General features: G+C 40.5%; 1 protein-coding gene across 1 annotated transcript in view; it reads left to right on the plus strand.

Moving 5' to 3' along the window:
- Positions 1–21,000, plus strand: part of LAPTM4B (lysosomal protein transmembrane 4 beta) — a 47,682-nt gene extending 26,682 nt beyond the window's left edge. The window contains exons 4-7 of the mRNA XM_026690583.2: positions 716–838; positions 9,216–9,314; positions 13,533–13,628; positions 19,685–21,000. Of these exons, the coding sequence (XP_026546368.1) occupies positions 716–838; positions 9,216–9,314; positions 13,533–13,628; positions 19,685–19,762 (396 nt within the window). The 3' untranslated portion in view covers positions 19,763–21,000. The remainder of the gene's footprint in view (positions 1–715; positions 839–9,215; positions 9,315–13,532; positions 13,629–19,684) is intronic.
- The last annotated feature ends 3,079 nt before the right edge of the window (positions 21,001–24,079 follow it).

A 24,079-nucleotide genomic window follows, 5' to 3' on the forward strand; every position in this document is an offset into this window, starting at 1 on the left:
TCCAATAAATGAACTTTGCATGGAAGCCTTTGTAGTGTTGGACTGCCTGTCCTGTGCTATCTCAGAAGTGTGGGGCTTGAAAGTGGTTGAAAATCTTTCCATTCTCCACCATTCATTCAGAATTGAAGAAGCTTCTTGGATGAGAAGTAAAATGTCTTCAAGGGAAAAAAAAACAAGAAAGTCTAGTTACTTTTTGAAAATGATCTGGAATGATTGAGAATCTCCATAAACTTTTCAGGAAAACTTGATTTTAAGGATAATCATTTATATATCAACTAGTGAATACATATAAATTATTCTTAAGGTTAATCTGCTTTACTATAGCACTTTACTTAACATTGTGCCCTTATGAATAGTAATATTTATACTCATAACTATGTTCTGTAAAAAATATTAATAAAAAGATGTTCATTTAATGTATTTGTTCTGAAGGGAAAGAATATATGAAATAGTTCAAGATTAATTTATATTTTATGACTAACTTAAACCTAATAAAATATAGATGTTGGTTTGGATGAAATGTGCTGGTCCTTGAATGAAAAGCCTTTTTTTTATTCCTGCCCATTGATTTGATTGAAAGATCTCCAATATTTTATCATGTAATTCTTTTTATGTATGGCGCCCTTTGACCTGTTCAGAAAAATGATTAAAAATTGCATTAAAATTCTATAAGTAACTACAGTATTGTCTCCTCTCTTTATTTTTTTATGTCTAGCAACATGCAGCCTGGATCATCCCTTTCTTCTGTTACCAAATCTTTGATTTTGCACTCAACACTTTAGTTGCTATCAGCATACTGGTTTATCCAAACACAGTTCGGGATTATCTGCAGCAACTGGTAAAATACTTTCTTATTCAATAATCAAACTCTTTATGTCAATGATTGTTGTAGACTTCATTCACATACAATGAGAATAAGATTCACCAGGGGTGGGATTCAAATTTTTTAACAACCGGTTCTGTGGGCGTGGCTTAGTTGGTGGGCATGGCTTGGTGGTCATGTGACTGGCTGGGCGTGGCCAACTCAATATCATCACATTGAGTCACACATCTCCTCGCCTGGCCTCTCATGACTGTGGGGATGCTGCAACAGTCGTAAGTGTGAAAACGGTCATGTCACTTTTTTCAGTGCCATTGTAACTTTGAATGGTCACTCCACACAAGCAAAGTACCAGCAAAGGAGGGGGGAAAAAACTCCAGAGACGTTCCTGAGACAGGAAGTCCAGTCCTGCCAAGAATGTAATAAGGGTTAACGGAGAGGCAGTTTCTGTAAGCAACACCAGAATGTTTCCTTCCTGCCTTCCTTCCAGGATTAGGCCAGTAATTTCTTCTAACAACCGGTTCTCCGAACTGCTTAGAATATTAACAACCGGTTCTAGCAAATAGGTGCGAACTGTTAGAACCCCACCCCTGAGATTCACCTGGCCACACATCTCGGGCTAAACATAAGATCATAAGAATATCAGTAGCCCCATGCATTCCTGTTCTCTGTCAGATGTTTCTAGCACTCTATAGAACCTACAGTACTCTAAAAATTCTTATAGAGAGCAAAGGCAACATTTGTTTCTTCCTATAATTTGAGAGAAAACTTTTTTTGGGGAGGGTTGACTGAAACTGGCACTTTGGTGGGGTGGGGGCGCTTTCAGGATAACAGCAAATGCAGATCAGCGTTAGAAGTGACAAGAGTATCAAAAACATTTGACATCTGTATCTCTAATCCCTCCTTTTGCTGTTATAGTAATTGCCAACCTATTTCGCATATGTGAAAATGTTTGGATCAGAATGTCAAGAATGCTAAATCAGATTCCACTGCTCCAGGAAATAACAGGAAGAACATTTTGCCAAAAGAAAATATGCACTGCCAAAATGCTACTTAATCTCATATGAAGGAATAATTTCCCCCCTTTATATTTAAGCCCCATCTTTTCCCTGGAATGGGAAATGTCCTAAATTATATTCTGCAAAGCGGGGAAGAGGGGGAAGCAACAGGATTAATGGGAAGGGGAGAATGCTCAAAAATACAATGTTGGACAACGTTGGATAATGTGTCCCACTCAGAGGGGCACAGAATGTATTGCAGATAGTTTTAATATTGCAATGCTTTCATTTTTCAATTTCTCTTTGCTCCAAAAGTTACCCCAAAAGAGCAAGTTTTTTTTAAGGGGGGACTAGCTCTAACTCTGTAGCAGCCTGAAAGAGTTTTAAAGATAAAGGTTCCCCTCGCACATACGTCCACATTTTCAGCTGTAGGGGCAGTGCTCATCTCCTAGAAGGAATCTCCATGGTCATTCCGGCATGTAAACACCGAAGGTGCAGCGCTGTTACCTCCCACCAAAGTGGTCCCATTTTCTACTTGCATTTTTACAAAGCCAGTTGGCAGAAGCTGGGACAAATAAAGGAGCTCACTCCGTGGTACATGGCGCTAGGGCAGGGGTGGCTAAACACGGCCCGAAGGGCCACATCCGGCCGTTAGTCTGTCCAACCCCCCCCTGAAAAAAATCGCCTGGCGATTGCCCTACGCGTGGCCCCAAAGCTGCAAAATAGCTTGCGAACTGCTCGGGGTAGAAAGAAAGAAGAACTTTGCAAAGGCCTTGGCTGGGAGAAATCACCTTGGTGCGAAGGTGAGTCCCCGATCCCCTATTTTTCCGGGCTTCCAGGCTTAAACTTTGCAAAGGCAGAGTTTGCAGGCGGGAGCGTCTTCCGGCTGAGGAGCGGGAAGGTTCCGCCCAGCGGGCGGGTGGGCTGCTTGGAGTGGGCTGCTTGGAGCCACCTAAAGCTAGGCCGCTGCTGGTGGAGCCTTGCCCTGCCTTGGTGCCCCGTTTTCCGGCTTGGCGGTCCTGCTCGGGCGGCACTTTAAAAGCCTGCTCCCAGCACCCGAGCAACTTCCCAGCAACTTGCGGCTTCCTTTTTCCTTGCGGGTGCTCGTGCCTAGCCCCGAGCCGCGCGGCCGAGGGGAAACCCGGAGCACCGCCGGGTCACCTCCTCCAAACAGCCCGCCCGCCCGCCGGGCAGAACCCTTCCTGCTCCTCGGCGGAAGACGCTCCCGCCTGCAAACTTTGCCTGTGCAAAGTTTAAGCCTGAAGCCCGGAAACCCGAGCAACTTCCCAGCAACTTTCGGCTTCCTTTTAACTCGCGGGCGCTCTCGCCTGGCCCGAGCTGCGCGGGCGGAGGGAAGCCCGGCGGGCGGGCAGGCTGCTTGGAGGAGGCGACCCGGCGGTGCTCCGGCAGCAGCAACAGGCAGTTCCACCCGGCTCCGCTCAGGTGTCTGGCTGGGGCTGTCAGGAGTTGCTACCGCCGGCGCAGCTCGCGCAGCTCCAGTCCCGTGTTGCCTTGGGAAGGAAAAGGCAAAACCAGGAGCCGCTGAGCCTGAGCCTCCGATGCCGCTGCTGCCATTGCAAAGCACCACCGCAGCTCTTCCTTTTGCCTTTCCTTCCCGAGGCAACGCGGGACTGGAGCCGTGCCGGCGGTAGCAACTCCTGACTCAGGGGCCTCGAGGGAGGGGAAGGAGGAGAAGAGGGGGGAAGGGTGGGGGCGATTCCCAAAAAATCTTGTGCTGACCCGCCCGTCTGTCAAATTTTAAAAGTCAATGCAGCCCCCGAGCCAAAAAGTTTGCCCACCCCTGCGCTAGGGATTCGAATCACTGAACTGCTGACCTTTCTGATCGACAAGTTCAGTATCTTAGCCACTGAACCGCCGCGTCCCTTTTTAGAGTTTAGCAGTAGGCTAATCAGATTCCAGTCTTTTCCTTCTGTCAGAAGCAAACGGGCAACCGATTCAATTTGTAGAGCAGAGTTGTGGCAATTGGGGGAGTGAGATCTGACAAACCCAGGGTGCAATTTGGAGGTCCTTTTAGACTTGTGGCTCCTGCTCTAAGAGCAAGTGGCAGTTGTGACTAGGAGGCCTTTTGCACAGCTTTCATGTCAATTGCACCCAGTCTTAGATTGGAAGGCTCTGCTCACAATCATTCATACTCTAATCACCTCCTGATTGGACTGCTATAATGTACCCTATGTGGGGGGTGCTGTGGAAAAGTATTTGAAAGCTTCACCCAGTGCAAAATGCAGGGATCAAAGAATCATAGGGCTGCTACGAAATGGAAGCACAAAACAATTTGTAAACCAACCGACACACTGTATGTATATATATGGAAGATGGCTTGATGTTTTTATGTTTTGTTTGTCTTTGTTTGTCTTAAAAACCAATAAAAATTTAAAAAAAAAAAAAAAGAATCATAGGGCTGGAAGGAACCTCTGAGTCTTCCAGTCCAACCCCCTGCTCAAGGTAGGAGGCCTCGGTCAAATGGTAATCTAGTTTATTTTTGCCCCCATAACTCCAGGAGGCAAACTATTCCAGAATAATAGAGTTGGAAGCAGGGGTGGGATTCTGCCGGTTCTATCCAGTTCTATAGAACCCCTTGTTAACTTTCTAAGCAGTTTGGAGAACAGGTAGTTAGAAGCAATCTCCTTTTCTTTTTTTTCCCCACCCTTATAACATTCTTGGCAGGCAGCCTAGACTTAGTGTCTCCAGAGTTTCTAAAGTTTGGCTTTCTTAAAGGGGAAGGGTTGTTTTAAGGTTTTTATACTGCTGTTGGGAGGAAATACTTCCCTGGACAATCAGCACTTTGAAGAAATAATTGAATAATGAAGCAAGGCTTTAAGTGACAGGGAACCCAGATGAGTGACATTCAGCAAGGCTTCTTGGCTGCCTAGAAAGATTGACATTCAAACGTGAGTTTACATACCCTTTCTGAGTTTTGGTCTAAAACTGGTTTTTGGTGAAGGTTAATTCTGTGCTTGATGAAGTTTAATCCTGTGTTTATTGATAGGATAATTTTCCCTATTCAGTTTCAACAAGCAACAGCTACTGTTGTGGTTTAATTATTTGTATTGTGTTTGAATTTTTTCCTGCCTCATGATTTCTTTTTCTATCTGAGGAAGGGGATCTTCCTTCACTGCTTTAGTGGTATCTGGCACTGTCCTTTTGGAATGTACTTCCAAGAGGCAGGATGCAAGCTTGGCACTGATTTTTTTTACTGCCTTTCTGGGGGGCATGTGACCTTTCCTTAAGTCTGGATGATTTCTTTAGGATATTTTGTGAGGTGAGTGAGACCAGCTGGTATTTTTAAGTGGTGCAAATGGATCTAAGGGTTGCTTTTCCTGGGTGTGCTTTTTCTAGAGAGCTTAAATGACCTCTCTGCTAAAGGGTTTCACTTTATGAGTAAGAAATGGCTGCTTGATATTTATCATTGCATTTTAACTACTTTCATTCCTCAAGGTGCTCTGGCACCCTGCCTGATTTGTAACTCTGGTTTGCAGGTATTTTTAATCTAATGATTGGTATTTAGGGCAGCTTTTTACAAGCAAAGAAGCTTTTTGTATTTTTGTACAGGTAATCCTTGACTTACAACAATTCATTTAGTGACCATTCAAAGTTACAATGGCACTGAAAAAAGTGACTTACGACCATTTTTCACACTTATGACCATTGCAGCATCCCTACTGTCAGGAGGACAGGCGAGGAGAAGTGCCCCTTGACATAAGGGATGTCGAGTTGGCAACGCCCACCCAGTCACATGACCACCAAGCCACACCCAACAACTAAGCCACGCCCACAGAACCGGTTGTGGGGGGAAACTGAATCCCAGCCCTGGTTGGAAGGGACCATGGATGTTTTCTAGTTCAACAACTGGCTCAAACAGGAGATTCTATACTATTTCAGGCAAATGGTTGTCCAATCTCTTCTTTACAACTTCCAGTGATGACCTGTCCACTTCCTCAGCTCAACGGATTCAAACCGTTCCCAGATAACTAGACAAGATCACCACCCCGCGCCCCTAGCCATCTCCCTTGTACCTGCAGCAAACCCTGTATCCCAGGGCAAGCAAATTTGAGTGACTTTTGTCCAACAGATGCTGAACATTGTTTGAATTGGGCAACGCTTTGTATGAGAGGAGAGACCAAACTACCATCCTGCAAAAATAGGCATGTATTCCCAACAAAGTGAAGAGTGATGAAAAGATTAGTTTGGCACTCGAGTAGTTTCTCTTTAAATAGAGAAGTGAACGCATGCTTGTACAATGTTTATCTTCAATCTGTTATACTTCATCTGGTGGGATTAAACAGTTGGTGCACTTCAGTGAAATGCCAAATGAGGAGAATGTCTTGCTAGCACTTGGCAAAAGAGAAAGGCATGCAGAAATATTTGTGTGTAAATGAATCTGGCAGAAAACATCAAATAATTTATTGCTGCAAACTTTGGAAATGGAAAAAAAGATCTCCTTTTCTCCCTCCAGTATTCTGTAATTTAAAATGCCAATTTAAAAGATCACTGTTGATTGCATTGTAAAGTTACAAAGACGGATACATTCAATGAGGAGTTGCAGTTGCTTCTTTGAGACGTGGTGGCGCAGTGGTTGGAATGCAGTGCTGCAGGCTACTTCTGCTAACTACTGGATACTTGCAATTTGGCAATTCAAATCTCATCAGGCTCAAGGTTGACTCAGCCTCCCATCTTTCCGAGGTGGGTAAAATGAGGACCCAGATTGTTGGGGGCAATATGCTGACTCTATAAACCACTTCGAGAGGGCTGTAAAGCACTATGAAGTGGTATATAAGTCTAAGTGCTATTGCTATTGAGGAAGAGACCCTTGTGTCCAGGTCTGGCCATCACATGAAGATTCAGATGGGGTGGTTAGTAGCTTCTAAGATGTCACACAGGTAGTTCTTTTGGTTACGGCTGTGAAGGAAACTGTCCATTATGGTCATAATAGCAATGGTTATAAAATGGTTTGTTCATGTGACCAACCCAATTCTATGACTTATTTCTGGCAGTTAAGCAAATGTGCCCATTGTATATGCAAACACCACAGTTGTTAAGTGCTGCAGTTTTGCCAAAAAATGGAAGCGCCAATTTTCAGCAAAACCAAATGACTGGAGAACACTGAAAATGGCGATAAATGCAGCCATGTTGCTAAATACCTCTAAGTGCAGTCACATGACCAGGGGGGGGGTGTTCAACCATTGGAACCTCAGATCTGGGTCATAAGCTCCCTTTTTGGGGTAGCTCATAACTTTAAATGTTACAGTTGTAAGTTTAGGACAACCTGTAGACAAGAGCACCATCTTCATAATAGATAATCTTATATCAGACACAGGATGCAAAAAAGGGTTTTAAAATTAAAACTTGGAATGAATATCAGGAACAATGATAGCAGTTTGATAGTAAGGCCAATGACACAAAAAAGTGAAGGCATGTTCAAGAATGTGTCAGAAATGCTTTAACTTAGATTGCTTCATAGGGAAAGTGGTGGGACTTAATGCCCTTAATAGCCTTTTCCAATTGTGTGATGAAGATGAAGATTATATATGAGTTTTACACTTTCATTGCATAACTTGTCGAAGGAATTGGAAATAGGATACAGGGTTCTCTCTGCTTCTTTGTTTTACTCTCAAAACAATCTTTGGGACAACTTAGGTTTTGAGAAAGACAATCGCAACATGGTCTTAACTGGGTGGAGAGGTAAATTCCTGCCCAATATCCTAATTGCTGAATTCTAGCCACAGCTTAGTGAATAAATCACAGCTGCCTGGATTTATGCAATAGATTAAGTCAAAACCAAACAAATTACAATTTAGAGTAATTTATACAATGTGTGAATCCAATCTATGACTCATACTTAATTCAACACATGGAACAGAATTTTGTCGCATCCAGAAACTCTGCTGGAGTTTTACTGGAAATTGGACGTTACGGATACAAGATGCCCAAAGTCCTACACAAGTATCCATTCCAAAGGCACCATCTTTTCTTGCCTTCTGTCCCATACAATTATGTAAATACTGCATGGTCCTTATAGGACTGTGGAGATTACTGTTCCCAGTTTGTGTCAATATTTTTATTTGAGAAGTTTGAATGATGTTTTCAAATTAAGTTTATGGTTCTGAAAACTCATTTTCCTCCTTTGTATGCTGACTGTTAAATCTACTTGTCTCCTAATCTTTTCTCCTTGTTTTAACAAATTACAAGTAGACCTTGACTTATGGCCTGTTACTTAGTGACTGTTCAAAGTTACAACAGATCTACTGGGGGGACACTTGTGACCCAAATTTGAAGTTCTAATGGTCGCGCCCCCCAAGTCATATGACCACATTTCATGCAGTGGTGGGATTCCAAAAATTTTACTATCAGTTCTGTGGGCGTGGCTTGGTGGGCATGGCAGGGGAAGGATACTGCAAAATCCCCATTCCTTCCCCACCCCACTAACCTGCTTTCCAGCTCCGTTCTCCTGTGCAGGGCAACAAAAGAAGATCAGCTGGGACTCGGGAGGCAGAGAATAGATGGGGGCGGGGCCAGTCAGAGGTGGTATTCTGAACTACTCAAAATTTCTGCTACCGGTTCTCTAGAACTGGTCATAACCTGCTGAATACCACCTCTGATTTCATGTGCTTGGTAACCAAGTTGCGTTTAAAACCATCTGCAGCATCCTATGGATGCATGATTGTGATTTTGCTGAAAACCAGCATTTACACCCAGTTTTCTGCAAAACTGGCCCATAGCAAGCCATGGGTTTGCTTAATGACCACGGCATTCATTTAATAATCTGAGTGGTTACTGCATTCATTTAACGAACCATTGCAAAAAAGGTCATAAAATCTCATTGATAATTTTACTGGCCCATTTTACAACCATCATAACTTATTATGTTATAGTTGAGCCATATTATGGTTGTAACTTGACGATTACCTTATTAGGTTGGAGATTGGGGGTCCCTTGGAATAGCATTTAATAAAATCCACTTCAAGGTCTGTGGAATTAATGAGTAGTGAGAAACAACTTGAAAATAGTTTGGTGTAGTGGTTAAGGCATTAGGCTGGAAACTGACAGGCTATGAGTTCTAGTTTTGCCTTAGGCATGAAGCCTACTGGGTGACTTTGAGCCAATTACTTTCTTCCTCGGAAGAAGGCAGTGGCAACCCACTTCCAAAAAACCTTGCCAAGAAAACTCCAGGGATTGGTCCAGGCAAACACCAAGAGTCAAAATTGACTTGTAGGCGCACATACACATAAAAAAAGCTGTGATGGGATGGTTCTGAAGTTGTAAAATATCCCTCCATTTCACAGGATACAACCATGTTAAACGAAGTTTGTCTTGTAAAATTATAAAATAGAAAGCAGAAAGCTTGATAAGATTGCTAACAATTTCTTTCTAATTTTCAGCCTGCAAATTTCCCCTACAAGGAAGAGATTATGTCAATGAATTCGATCTGCTTAATTGTTATCCTTCTCCTTTGTTTAAGTATCACATTGGCTTTCAAGGTAAGCATAACATATTTTTACCCACCCTAACAATATGAACTGGAAACAATATGAACTAGAAGAAGGCTTATTGTTTGTGTGTTTGTTTATTAAAATTATCTGATACCCAGTTTACTATCAAGTGAAACTTGGAGGCTTTAGGATGCCTAAATTTAGGTTGCCCGCCATATATTGAAGTGGACAAGAGAAAAAGGGAAACACCACTTAAACCAGTCCTCTTTGTTGAGTATGGATTAAGCACAGGGACTCTGCTGCCAACGCATGCCAATATGCCCGCAGAATCTTCCATGGGGCCCTTTCATCTCCCTGTCTCATTTATTTTTCAATTACTAAAGAGTCTTCTAATTATGAAGGTAAAATTGGGAGTTGAGATGCTGCACAGTAAAATGCCAGCCTATGGCAGCCTTACAAAAGTCTAATAAGCAGAATTATAAAATAAAAATAATGGAAGAGAGCATAAAAATGCTTTGTTTGAAAACAAGGGTAGTAAGGAGTTTGTCAGGAGACTGATTAGCTATTTTGTGCCTCTACATTTTGTTCTAGAATCTGTCAGACGGTGGGCAAGGTACAACTGTAATTTGCAGATATTTGAAAACTTTTATCCCTTTTCTCCAGTTTGTTTCTGTTTTCTGTCCTTGGTTCTCATGACAAAATTATTACTACAATAATTGTATAGCCCATTGTGATTTCTCTTTTCTTGGATGCAGGTTATTAAGAATGTAAACTTCTTGTGTATCTGCATATATTTCTCCTGATGCAGAAGGTTTAGGTTTCTTTTCAATATGCTGTTTGGTATTTAGGGGCTATAAGGTTGATTCATTTTCCATCCTTCTGAGGTCGGTATAATGAGGACCCATATTGTAGGGAGTAATATGCAGACATTGTAAACTGCTCAGAGGGTACTGTAAAGTACTGTGCCATGGTATCTAAGTCTAAATGCTATTGCTATAAATCTCAACTCTTGTTTTCATCAGAATTACTCTTAAAATCACTTCCTACCTTTTTTAGTTGTTTGTTCCAAATTTCATTTGCTTCAGGTCAATGCCTGGAATGCACTACCTGATTCTGTTGTTACATCCTCTAACCCCGACTCCTTTAACCTCAAACTATCCAGTATTGACCTCACCCCATTCCCAAGAGTCTGTAAGGGGCGTGCATAAGTGCACCATCGTGCCTACCGTCCCTGTCCTATTGTCCCCATTTATTCGTACCTATTTCCTGTATTCTTACTTATGTTTATACTTATACCTATTATCTTGTAAGTGATTGACAAATCAAATAAATAAATGAATGAATGAATGAATGAATAAATAAATAGTATTATTCAATTGTCTGGCATCAGCTGAGTTCTTGGTCATCAATACAGTATCTTGAAAAGTAATTTTGAATTAAGTTTTGATCGATACTTTCTTTTTAATGAAAATGAGATGGACTCCTATATATTTTGTGGTTCATGGAACAAGGAAAATCTTTACTTTCTGATATTAAAGATATTTTTTAAATTTTATTATCATTTAAGGCATTTATTGAAGCTTTGTGCTGTGTTAGAGGCCCTTTAAAGCTTTTGTAACACTAATCGCTGGAACTTATTAACCTTTGGCAAGATGTGCAGGTTTCCTGTACATGGAGTTCTTTTATGTTTGGCCATCCTTACTTTTTTTTTTTTCCAGCATTTTTAAAAACACCCACCAGATTGCATTTGCTTAAACCAAAAATGAATGGCTCCGTTCATCTAGTATATGCTAATTGATACTATATTTATCATGTTTAAGAGATTACTGTAATACCACTATTAACATTTGTAAAGGCAGAATGTTAGAAAGATAGAAAACAGTTTCTGTTGTAGAAAAGGGAGTGAGCTATAAATAAATCATCTAACATTTTAAATTGACTCCTGGGCTTTGTTAATAGAATCTTCAGTTATTTAGAATGGAATGTAAGAACAAGGAAAGCATATTGAGTTATGTTTTAAAAGTTCTAAGGGTTTGATATTGTCTTAATTTCTTACTCAAATAGTATTGTTAAATGGGATTGTTCAGATTAGGTCTTCCAGGTCTCAACTGGAGAGCCAGTTAGTATGTATACTCGCTAAAAGTACCAGGCTAGAAACGGGGAGATTATGAATTGTAACCCTGCCTTGGGCATGAAATCAGCTTGCGCCAGCCACCCTCTCTCAGCTCTAGGAAGGAAGCAATGGCAAACCACTTCTGAAATCTTGCCAAGAAAATTGCAGGGACTTATCCAAGCAATTGTCAGGAGACAAGATTGACTTAAAGGCATCCCCAAAAGGTCTCAGCTGTAAAAAAAAAAGAAAAGAAAAAGAAAGGACAACTGCTAGATGGCAGCAAACAGTTAAATCAGTTTGCACATGTCTTTGCTGCTGTTTAGATCTTTTTTATGTTTTGAAATGGTAGCTGAAGTTCAGCAAAATCAATGAGCTTTAGCAACTCTCAATTTCATATGCTGTTTGTTCTCAAAACAACAACAAAACCTGCTAAATATCCTTTTAATATAGGATATTTCAGACATTCCTACTTTTTCTATAGGATATTCTGGGTGTTTCACATGCAAGGCCTACTTGCAATGATAACACTTAGCAATAGCATTTAGACTTAAATACCATTTCACAGTGCTTTACAGCCCTCTCTAAGCAGTTTACAGAGTCAGCCTATTGCCCCCAACAATTTGGGTCCTCATTTTACCCACCTCAGAAGGATGGAAGGCTGAGTCCATCTTAAGCCTGGTGAATTTCGAATTGCCAAATTGCAGGCAGCTGACAGTCAGCAGAAGAGCTTTGAATATAGCACCCTGAAACCTCCAAAAATGATTATTGAATTATTTTTAAAGTGTCAGAAGAGGAGATCTTGGAAATTGTAATTGTACTAGCTAATTGTACTTTAGGTTAATCTGAAGTATTTTAAAACTCAAATTAAATTTACTTGTCCTGGTTTCATATACTATTTTGGGGTGCATATGGTTCCTGGAATATATTTAAAATCAAATGTGGCTCTTAGTCCCGAAAATATTGTGTTCCTCTACTACAAAAAAGTCAGTATGGGACACTGGCTGATTTGAGAACAGCTCATTAAGGCTACTGGGTGAGTAAAAAGCAGAAGTGAGAACTGTAGCAAGGATTTCATAATTCTATAAGAGGATTCCATTATTATATCAGCCGTCTTTAGAGGTAGAAACTCAAGAAGTTAATCTGACCATTTCACTTCTCTATTCCTGGATAGGAAAAGTACGCACTATAAAATCAGTTCATGACAATGTGAAGATCTTTCAGCAGCCTGAAAGTCTTTTAAGGACAAATCTGCAGGAAGGAGGTGGACAGAAAGAATTTTCATTTCTGAATTTGAGTAAAGAATATTTCTGTGTGCAAATCTCCAAGGCACTTTTTTTTTGCCAGCTTGCTGAATTTAGTTAATCATATTCTCAGACACATGTGCTAACAGAAGGTTCTACCAGGTGTCAGTTGTGGGCAAACTGCTAGTGTTTTTTTTTAAATAATAAACACTTGTGACCCTGACTTTCAAAGATAAAGAAAGAAAGATGTGGGATTTTGAGTGATACGACTAAGCACATTTTTATAACTTTTTAAAGTGTTTGTATATTCCATTAGCTCTGGCTTATATCACCACATCTCATTAATCTAGCCTTGCAAGCAAATTTATGATGAGATTAATCCTGACAAGGAAATATTTGAAGCCTTGATATGCATGTGAAATATTAAAGATAATATCCAGATGAATTTTCAAAGAGAAGTTACTACAGTTTTTTTTACTGTGAGTAAAGGCACTTGTCTACAATGATTAAACAGTTCTTTTGCTATTTTATCTCCCAACGTTCGAGGCTTAGCCTATCCCTATTTTTAATTTGTCATTTCAAATATCTTTTTTTCATAAATTTGTCTATTCTAAATAAATACAAAAACTATTCCACTGAAAGGAGAGGAACTTTGGGATTCATCCACACTCACTAATGTTCTGCACAGTTAGCTTCTGGAAACAAACCAGAAAGGAAAATCAGGGATCTCTTAAGCAACATCTAACATATGATTCAGCTTTTCCAATTTGAGAACCTTCCCTGAGGTCTTCAGCCAGCACAGTCATAGCTGAATGTACCAGAGTTTAGGAAAGCTGCACAGTGTTGAAGCAGTTCCGTTCACAGTTCAACACATCTTGTCTTCTCCTTTTTCTCCATCCTCTTTCCTTCCAGGCTTACTTGATCAGTTGTGTATGGAACTGTTATCGCTACATTAATAACAGAAACAACTCTGATGTCCTGGTCTACATTACCACTAACGACACAGCGGTAAGTTTGTCGGGGTTGACTGGAGCTGTGAGAGGTTCCTGGATTTAGGAACCTCATCCAACCTGTTTTGGATGGTACAAAATCCAAAGGGATGGGCATCTTCAATGAGGCAACTTTGACCAGCATAGCTGTTGCTTTCCTGTGTATTTATCAGGCAATGATGGGTCCTATTATGCTGAGAAGACAAATTGCCCATGTCAGATATCACTTTTTCTATGCTCTGGTTTCACCAAGGAAAAATCAGCTAAATTCATTTTTGGAGAAACTGTCTGTGGTTTTGGATAATGTGCGTTTCAGGACATGACTAGCAAATACTTTTATCTTCCTGTTGATCTTCCCAGAGATACCTGGTTGGCCATTAGTAGTAACAAAACACTGATTAAAAGATCTTCAAGTTTATGTCTGTAAGACTTGATTTTAACCATGGTTTGGTAAATAGTTCCAAATTAGTGTGGTTCCAATACTCTGCTTAACCATGGATCTTAGTTTATAAACCACAATGGATCACGGTACATTAAATAAAAAGCAAATGTATACTAAGGCTTAGATTGGTGTATGAATCCAGATCTAACAGGGTTCTTTCAGTGATCTTATATTTACAGTTGCATTGTTCAGGAATAAATATATATTCTCACCTGCCAAGATGTGCCCAAGCTTGGCCTTTTGTTGACCATCCTTGTGCTGCTGCTTCCCGTACAAGATTCTCTTTTCTGCATACTGTTATTTAGCATTTCCTAGTTAATTACTTGTTGCATGCCTTTTATAATTTTATTTTATTAAATATTAGAATTAGAACAAGCCAACATTTAACAGAACATCAAACTAAAATGTTACATCTTAAATTGTTCCAACTTTGATGCTGAGATAGATATTCTTGTAAATGGGTCTTTAAAAAATCTTACATTGGGCAGACTGAACCTTGCATTCTCTAGAAACATTGGCTCTTAGTTTGGGGATATTAGCTTATGGAAAGGGGTGGGATTCTACCAGTTCGGACCGGTTCCATAGAACCGGTTGTTATGATGTTGTTATGCGCAGTTCGGAGAACCGGCAAATTGCGTTCCTGGCTGGCCCCAGCCCTCTCTGCCCACCCCTCCCCTCCCCACCCAGTTAGTCCTTATCGCACAGGGCCGACATCACTGACTGAATTCTCCCCTGCCCAGTCACTCCTTAAGGTATTTCTTTCCCCCCCACTCCCAACAATCAGCTGTTCCAATGATCAGCTATGCTGGGATCTCCCTCGCTGTCTTACCGCTTTGCCCAGGAGGCTTCCCTGAGGCCAAGGAGGCCCCAAAATAGGGGGGTTGCTGCAAAAAAAAAGGAAAAAGCAAAAGCCACGCTCACGCAGTCACATGATCATGCCCACCTAGCCGCACCACAGAATCGGTTGTTAAAAGATTTGAATCCCACCCCTGCTTATGGATCTGAACTGGACTTCTGTCAATAGGTCCTAGTTCCTGTAAGGACCAGGAACACCAACAGCCTGTTCACCTTCTTCTCCCAAAAGATTTAGTCCCTCAGCCTGGGAATTCTTGAACAAAAAGTGTATCATTAATGTGCAATAATGCAATTAAATCCTTTTGCTTTAATTCCCATAACTATCCACACCCTGATATGAGGCGAACATAAACTTTTCCCGTTAACGTTTGCTCTGAATTAGACCCAGAAAGTCCATTTCTTGGAGGTGTCTTTTAATGACTCCAAGATGATCCTGCCACAGTAGACCGTATATTTCATATCACTTCCCCTGATAAGTATATGCTTTTTGTCTAGAAAGAGCTCTTTTATTTTCTAAAAGTTAGAACTGTCACATATATGGGCAGCTGTATATTCTCTCACACAATAAATGTCTTCTGAGGAATGTTTTGGCAACACAAAGAATTTCAAATCCATAAATTATCTCTGGGCAGTCCATTTCCATTTGTAATTGCTCCAGAGTGGTTTCTAATGGCAATGCTCATAGACAAACATTTGGTTTGCTTCCTGCTCAGTTAGAGAGACAAACTGAGCTCCACTGTTTGACAGATGATATTTTATTAAGAAATAATTCCAGCTGCTTCTTAGTATGTGTGTTTCAGGCAGACTCTTGAAACTATGTTCTGAGTTGTGTGAAATATACAATTATGGTTGTTTGCTAATTCATTTACTTTACTTGTATGGTGCCTATTCCCAGATTCTGTGGTGGCTCACAATGTCAACATATAAAATGATTATCCCAAACCCTCAAATATATATAAATATAAAAAGAGCAAAACAAAAGATAAAGAACACATTCAATTAGAACACACCATTCTGCTGCTTTCAGGTACAATCCAGAGTATATTCTATGAGCCGCGGTGGCACAGTGGTTAGAATGCAATACTGCAGGCTATTTCTGCTGACTGCCGACTGCCTGCAATTTGGCAGTTCAGATTTCACCAGGCTCAAGGTTGACTCAGCCTTCCATCCTTCCGAGGTCAGTAAAATGAGGGCCCAGATTGTTGGGGGCAATAGGGTGACTCTGTAAACCACTTAGAGAGGGCTGTAAAGCACTGTAAAGCGGTATATAAGTCTAAGTGCTATAGCTATTGTGGTAGGGACCATTGTGTTCAGGTCTGGCCATCACATGAAGATTCAGATAGTTTGAGTGCATTGTAAAGTTACAAAAGAGATACATTCAGTGAAGAGCTGCAGTTGCTTCTTTGAGCCATCAATCCAGAGTATATTCTATGAGCCACGGTGGCACAGTGGTTGGAATGCAGTGCTGCAGGCTACTGCCAGCTGTCTGCAGTTTGGCAGTTCAAATCTCACCAGGCTCAAGGTTGACTCAGCCTTCCATCCTTCCAAATCGGTAAAATGAGGACCCAGATTGTTGGGGGCAATATGCTGACTCTGTAAACACTTTACACTTAGGGCTGTAAAGCATTGTAAAGCGGTATATAAATCTAATTGCTGTTGCTACTGCATAGGACAGAACAGATAGGTCTTCACAATTTTGCTGAAGCCCAAGATGGACAAACTGACCAAATCTCTGCCAACAGGATGCAGCTGATGAAAAAGGTGGTTTTAGATAGCTGTTCGAAAGGAGTGGAGAGAGGAAAGATCTCTAAGGCATGCCACAGTGTAGAAGTCTCTGGGCAGATCTTTTTTCACCACCAACCCTGAATGCCCACCACTCCAATTGCTCAGAAGTGGCCCAGGAAGCTAACACGGTTGAGGGTTTTAAAAGCTGTTGAGAGATCAAGGAGGAATAGGAGGGTTGCATTCCTCCAAATCTTAATGGATTTTTGGAAGGCTAATAGAATTGGAACTAATTTCACTTCAGGGAGAATGATGTTCCAGGCAATAGGAATCACAGCAGAAAAGATTCATCTCCTGGGTTCCAATAATACCACTCTATAAAGCCTTAGTAAGACCACACCTAGAATACTGCATCCAGTTTTGGTCACCACACTATAAAAATATATATTGAGACTCTAGAAAGATTGCAGAGAAGAGCAACCAAGATGATTAGGGGCAGAAGTGGGATTCAACGGTGTAACAACCGGTTCGGTGAGCACATGCTAATCGTCAGAGCGAATTGGTTCCTCCCAGCTGATCTTCGGAGCTACCAGTTTGCCTGAACTGGGCCGAACCGGTAGAATCCGACCCCTGATTAGGGGACTGGAGGCTAAAGCATACAATGAACTGGGTTGTAGGAACTGAGCATGACTAGTCTAGTAAAGAGAAGGACCAGGGGAGACTTGATAGCCGTCTTCCAATATTTGAGGGGCTGCCACAGAGAGGGACCTGAAGGCCAAACAAGGAATGATGGATGGAAACTGAACAAGGAGAGGAAATAAGGAGAAATTTTCTGACAGTGAGAGCAATCAACCAATGGAACAACTTGCCTTCAGAAGTTATGGGAGCTTCACCACTGGAAGTTTTCAAGAAGAGACTGGACTTCCATCTGTCAGAAATGGTGTAGGGTCTTGCTTAGGTGTGGGGTTGGACTAAGATGACCAACAAGGTCCCTTCCAACTCTGTTAATATGTTAAATCTGTTCCATCAAAGGGAAGAGTGTGGCAGATGGGACCTGTAATATATTTCTCCTGCTGGACCTAATGGGATGAGTAGATGTAACCCAGGACAGGGGGTCCCTCAAATAACCTAGTCTCATGCCATATAGGGTTTTATGGATCAAAACTAATATCCTGGATTGAATCTGGAAGCAAATACAGTTCAGAGGGCATGTGCTGTTCTAGGGGCACAGCAACTGCTCATGCCATCACATTTTGCACCAACTGAAGCTTCCAGTCTCTCTGCAAGGTCAGCCCCCTGGAGAATGCATTACAATAGTCCATTCTACAGGTAACCAGGGCATGAGTAACTATGAGTAGAACCTCATGATCCAGGAAAGGGTGCAACTGGCACTGAACACAAAGGTGTGCAAAAGTACTCCTATCCATGACTGTCATGTGATTCTTGAACAGGTGTCATGAGTACAGAAGGACCACAAGATTGTATACCAGCTGCAATTTCATCCAGCACCAAAAATGGCAAAGTCCCAGGTCCAGAAGGTCCTAAAACCCAAAGCCATTCAATCTTGCCAGGGCTTAGTCAAAGCCTCTGTCCCCCATCCAGACCCACACAGTCTCCAGACACAGAGACGGGAAATGAACAGCATTGTTTAATTCATTGGAGGTGGAGATATATAATTGAATATCATCAGCATACTGATGATATACCGTGCTATCTTTAATGTGCACATTTGCTATCTCAGACAACATTATCATTAGCACTGGAAAGGCTGAAATTAACTTGGCAGTCAGTTCAATACTTTGCCTTTCCATGTTTGCATTGTGACAATGTTTAACTGAGAAATAATTCTGTTTCCTGCTGCTCCTAAGTGCTTGTTACAAATGTGCTGGTATAAAAAGAATGTTTTTTGTTAACACAACAGTGATATAACAAAAGGAAAGGAGAAAGAAATCCACAACCAATGAGTGGAGTTTTATTTGAGCCAAATTTATTGGTCAAAACATATGGACACTGTCTGTAGGGATTGCTGTTTGCTGTAATTCAATTTGAAATGGCTTGTTCTTGATCCATTTCCATTTTGGAATTGCATCACTGAGTCGTATAATGAATTATGCTGCAAATCAGTTTTCGGTTCCATGGCTCCAAAGTTGTACATGTATCAACTAAAACCACAACTGCTAATGACGATGCTGAAAATACCTCTTTGCCCCATTTCTTTCAAAATTGACTGAAAGTGTGAGCTCTGTTATAGGAACTTTAAAAAAATAATAATTGGTAAACAATAGTTGAAAATATTCTGAAGTGGGAAGAGTTGTAGGAAAATGGTCTGTGGGTATACTGACTAAAATGGTTTTTTTGGTTCTTTTTTAAAAAACTCATTATGGATCTATTATTTTTCCTGCTAAAAGAAATCTTCTCCTTGTAAAAACTGATTTTTTTTTAAACCCAGTACATGCAGTCCTTACAACCACAATTGAGAACAGAATTTCTATTGCTAAACAAGACAGATATTAAGTGCCTCATTTTGCAACCTTGTTGTTGGCCACAGTTGTTAAATTAATCACTGCAGTTGCTAAACCAAACAACAGCTATCTTCACTGATTTTGCTTGTCAGAAGCCATTTGGGAAGGTTGCAAATGGTGATCACATGTCCCAGGAGGCTGCAACCATGATAAATACATGCCAGTTGCCATGCACTCAAATTCTGAGCACATGACCATAGGGATGCTGCAGTGGTCATAAGTGTGAGGACTGGTTGTAAGTTGCTTTATTCAGTGTCTATGGAGATTCTCAGTCATCCAGGTCATGGTTGTACCAAAGGTGCTTTTTCAGGTCTTTCTAGTTTTTCTTTGAAAACCTTCAGAAACCTTATTCAAGAAAAAGGACCTTTGGGCCACTTTTTTCAGTGCCGTTGTAACTTTGAATGGTTGTAGGACAAAGACTGTGGCTGGCTAGGAATTCTGGGAGTTGAAATTCACAAGTCTTAAAGTTGCAAGGTTGGACATCCCTGTTTTAATCCTACATTTTTCAAAGCCATCTTTCTTTCTTTTCCCCAGGTGCTGTTGCCATCATATGATAACTCTGCAAATGACCCAGGGAAAGATGCCCCTCCTCCTCCTTATGTAGCTGCATAAGTGTGATGTTTACTTAAAAAACCAACTATACTGTTTTTCAGATCATCCAAACACTATATCCTTTCACTTTCAAGATGGACATGCAAGATCCTAGATTTATTTATAGATTATTTTCAAAATGTGTTTTGTGTTTTCTTGTTTTGCCTAAAACATTACTGAACTGGCTTAGTTTAACAAAGTATATTATAATCGCATTGTAGGATTTTTTTTTCTTCATGTAGTAATTACTTTTATTCTTGCTGTATCTTATGTGAAAGTTTTGCTGGTTTAAAGGGCAGAATTTTCAAATCAGTTTTAAGAATTGTGTCTCAATTTATGACTCTCAACTGGATTTAGATTTACCTTTCCATGGATCCAGATGCAGGCAAACTATAGATCGCATGAACTTCCCCCTAACATCACACTGTTGCTATTGGCTGGAAAAATAGCCAAATTTCAAAGGAATTTCAGACTGTAGAATACATAAGGATAAGATAAATAGGGATTTATGAGCCACTGTGGCGTAGTGGTTAGAATGCAGTACTGCAGGCTACTTCTACTGACTGCTGGTTGTCTGCAATTTGGCAGTTCAAATTGCACCAGGCTCAAGGTTGACTCAGCCTTCCATCCTTCTGAGGTGGGTAAAATGAGGACCCAGATTGTTGGGGGAAACATACTGGCTTTAAAGCAGTGTAAAGCAGTATATAAGTCTAAGTGTTATTGCTATTTTCCTTTTCTTACCCTAAGCACCCCACCACACAAAAAATGGAACATTACAGTCATCCTAGTTCAGAATGTTTCATCAGCCTGATGTTTCCATAAAAATTGAACCACAGTTACCATTATCCCTAGCTGGACTAGCCAACCATTGTACTGGCTGAAATATATGAAAATGGGGCAATTTAAAACAATGAGAGAGTATCAGGCTGGGGACTACAGATCAAGACTTTTAATCTACTCCCAAATTAAACCACTCCCCAATACAGTATAATGCTTTAGATTTCTTAATCATGAGGTCAGACTGTTAATTTTCCTGCTATCCCAATTCTGGCAACAGTGTTTTGTCTACTTAAGCAATTGCTACTTAAGTAATCCCACTCGGCAATTACGAATGCTGGGAATAAACCATTTTTGAATGTCATTGATTTCATGGATTTTTAAACAATTTTTAACACACACACCACAATTGACTCAAGGGTAATGCTTGTATCTACTGCGACTCTCTCACTTTGTGCAAATAAAACTAATTGAACAGTCAACATTTCTGTGGTATTTTGGGAAATTCAATATCCCATTTTGAGGTTCCTGTATTAATGTTGGTCACATCATTCTGTGTGTGTTCTGTTGTATGCTTTCATATGGAAATCTAACACTCCTATTTGGATAACTCCAGTGTCTATGATATCTGGGTATGGCAAATTATTATTATTATTATTATTATTATTATTATTATTATTATTATTATTATTATTGATAATGCTTTCAATATGTATTACAGTCATTGTTCTATAACCTTACAACAACCCGAGAAGATAGGCCATTGTTTCCATGTCTAGTTTATAATTCTTACAAATAAGCTGGCTACAGTTGCCTTCATGACTGAGTCAGCATACAAATTGACTAAAAAAATAAGTAAATAACATTTGTGGTTCTTATCTGGGACCCATTAAATCAGTTAGACATAAGCAATGACTGTCTTGAATCCTATTGATTTTAAGCCTATGTTTCTTAAACATACCAGTATAGGTTTACTTGGGTTAAGCTGGCAAATAATAACAAACCTACAGGTGAAACTCGAAAAATTAGAATATCGTGCAAAAGTTCATTTGTTTCAGTAATGCAACTTAAAAGGTGAACCTAATAGATGAGATAGACTCATTACATGCAAAGCAAGATAGTTCAAGCCGTGATGTGTCATAATTGAGATGATTATGGCTTACAGCTCATGAAAACCCCAAATCCACAATCTCAGAAAATTAGAATATTGTGGAAAGGTTCAATATTCTAGGCTCATAGTGTCCCACTCTAATCAGCTAATTAAGGCATAACACCTGCAAAGGGTTCCTGAGCCTTTAAATGGTCTCTCAGTCAGGTTCAGTAGGGATCACAATCATGGGAAAGACTGCTGACCTGACAGTTGTGCAGAAAACCATCATTGACACCCTCCATAAAGAGGGAAAGCCTCATAAGGTAATTGCAAAAGAAGTTGGATATTCCCAAAGTGCTGTATCAAAGCACATTAATAGAAAGTTATGTGGAAGCGAAAAGTGGAAGAGAAAGGTGCACAAGCAGCAGGGATGACCGCAGCCTGGAGAGGATTGTCAGGAAAATTCAAAAGTGTTGAGGACTTTCACAAGGAGTGGACTGAGGCTGGAGTCAGTCCATCAAGAGCCACCACACACAGACAGATCCTGGACATGGGCTTCAAATGTCGTCTTCCTCTTGTCAAGCCGCTCCTGAACAACAAACAACGTCAGAAGCGTCTTACCTGGGCTAAAGAAAAACAAAACTGGTCTGTTGCTCAGTGGTCCAAAGTCCTCTTTTCTGATGAGAGCAACTTTTGCATCTCATTTGGAAACCAAGGACCCAGAGTCTGGAGGAAGAATGGAGAGGCACACACTGCAAGATGCTTGAAGTCCAGTGTGAAGTTTCCACAGTCTGTGTTGATTTGGGGAGCCATGTCATCTGCTGGTGTTGGTCCACTGTGCTTCATTAAGTCCAGGGTCAACACAGCTGTCTACCAGGAGATTTTGGAGCACTTCATGCTTCCTTCCGCAGACAAGCTTTATGGGGATGCTGACTTCATTTTCCAGCAGGACTTGGCACCTGCCCACACTGCCAAAAACACCAAAACCTGGTTCAATGACCGTGGGTTTACTGTGCTTGATTGGCCAGCAAACTCGCCTGACCTGAACCCCATAGAGAATCTATAGGGCATTGCCAAGAGAAAGATGAGAGACATGAGACCAAACAATGCAGAAGAGCTGAAGGCCACTATGGAAACATCCTGGTCTTCCATAACACCTCAGCAGTGCCACAGGCTGATAGCTTCCATGCCATGCCGCATTGAGGCAGTAATTGCTGCAAAAGGGGCCCATACCAACTACTGAGTACATATGCATGCTTATCAGAGCTCCGATATTGTTCTATGTACAATCCTTGTTTTATTGATTGCATGTAATATTCTAATTTTCTGAGATTGTGGATTTGGGGTTTATGAGCTGTAAGCCATAATCATTACAATTATGACAAATCACGGCTTGAACTATCTTGCTTTGCATGTAATGAGTCTATCTCATATATTAGTTTCACCTTTTAAGTTGCATTACTGAAATAAATGAACTTTTGCATGATATTCTAATTTTTTGAGTTTCACCTGTATAAATCAATTAAAATTGTTCATTTTTTATTCCTTTAAAAATGGAATCCCTCTCACTTTTTAAATGAATCATGCATTACATGAAGCCATAGCTTGCTTAAATGAACCACAGCTGGCTGGGTTTGTGCAGATGACAACATTAAGAAAGTTATATGTGGGTTACCGCAATGCATAAACTAAAAAAAAAAAAGATTATGAAGAAACTAGGGACATTTGTTCCACACTTCTCTATTTGGCCAATGTTTAAAGCAGATTACATATGAGTCTCAGCCCAGCTGTTGAAGATTATTAGCCTATTGACAGAACACATGTCTTAAGTGCAATGAATCAAGGGTTCAGTCCTGGTTACATTCACATAAACTCCCATTTCCCCCCTAAAGTTTTTGAAATGTTTGTAGAACTGAAAAACAAGATTGAGGGTAATGAAAGTAGTGAAGTGGAACTGGAATTGGAAACAAATCGGTTTTTTCCTCCTGGAATGATGTAAAGCAAGGGTGTCAAACTTGCGATGACACATTGTCATCACGGGACTTATCACAACTTTTGCCCCTTTGCTAAACTGAGGATGGGCATGATCAGCACATGATGCATCTGGTCCACAGGCCACAAGTTTGACACCCCTGATGTAAAGGGAAAAACAGATAGACACCCCTACCTCTAGTGCAGTTCTTACTATGTACTGATTTGCTGCTTAGGCAATGAAGTCAGTCCTCCTTGCTAAATCAATGCACTGACAAGGAATTCCCACATAAGTTTTTATCTTGTTATGCAAGTTGCTTTTACATTGGATTAGTCCTTACAATCAATCTGAATTTCTATTAGTTTCAGTTTACCTGGTCTGGATTATTATGCTAAGGGTTCATGTTGGTTTACTGTTTTTAATTTGTGAAATTTTTATTCATCTGTATGAAAAACAGCTATACATACTTTTCATTCAAAACTTGTGGTAAAACGATCTC

This window comes from Notechis scutatus, chromosome 3, assembly GCF_049901735.1.
Source record: "Notechis scutatus isolate UNSWTSFEM ecotype Mainland chromosome 3, rNotScu1.2, whole genome shotgun sequence".
Taxonomy (NCBI): Eukaryota; Metazoa; Chordata; class Lepidosauria; order Squamata; family Elapidae; genus Notechis; species Notechis scutatus.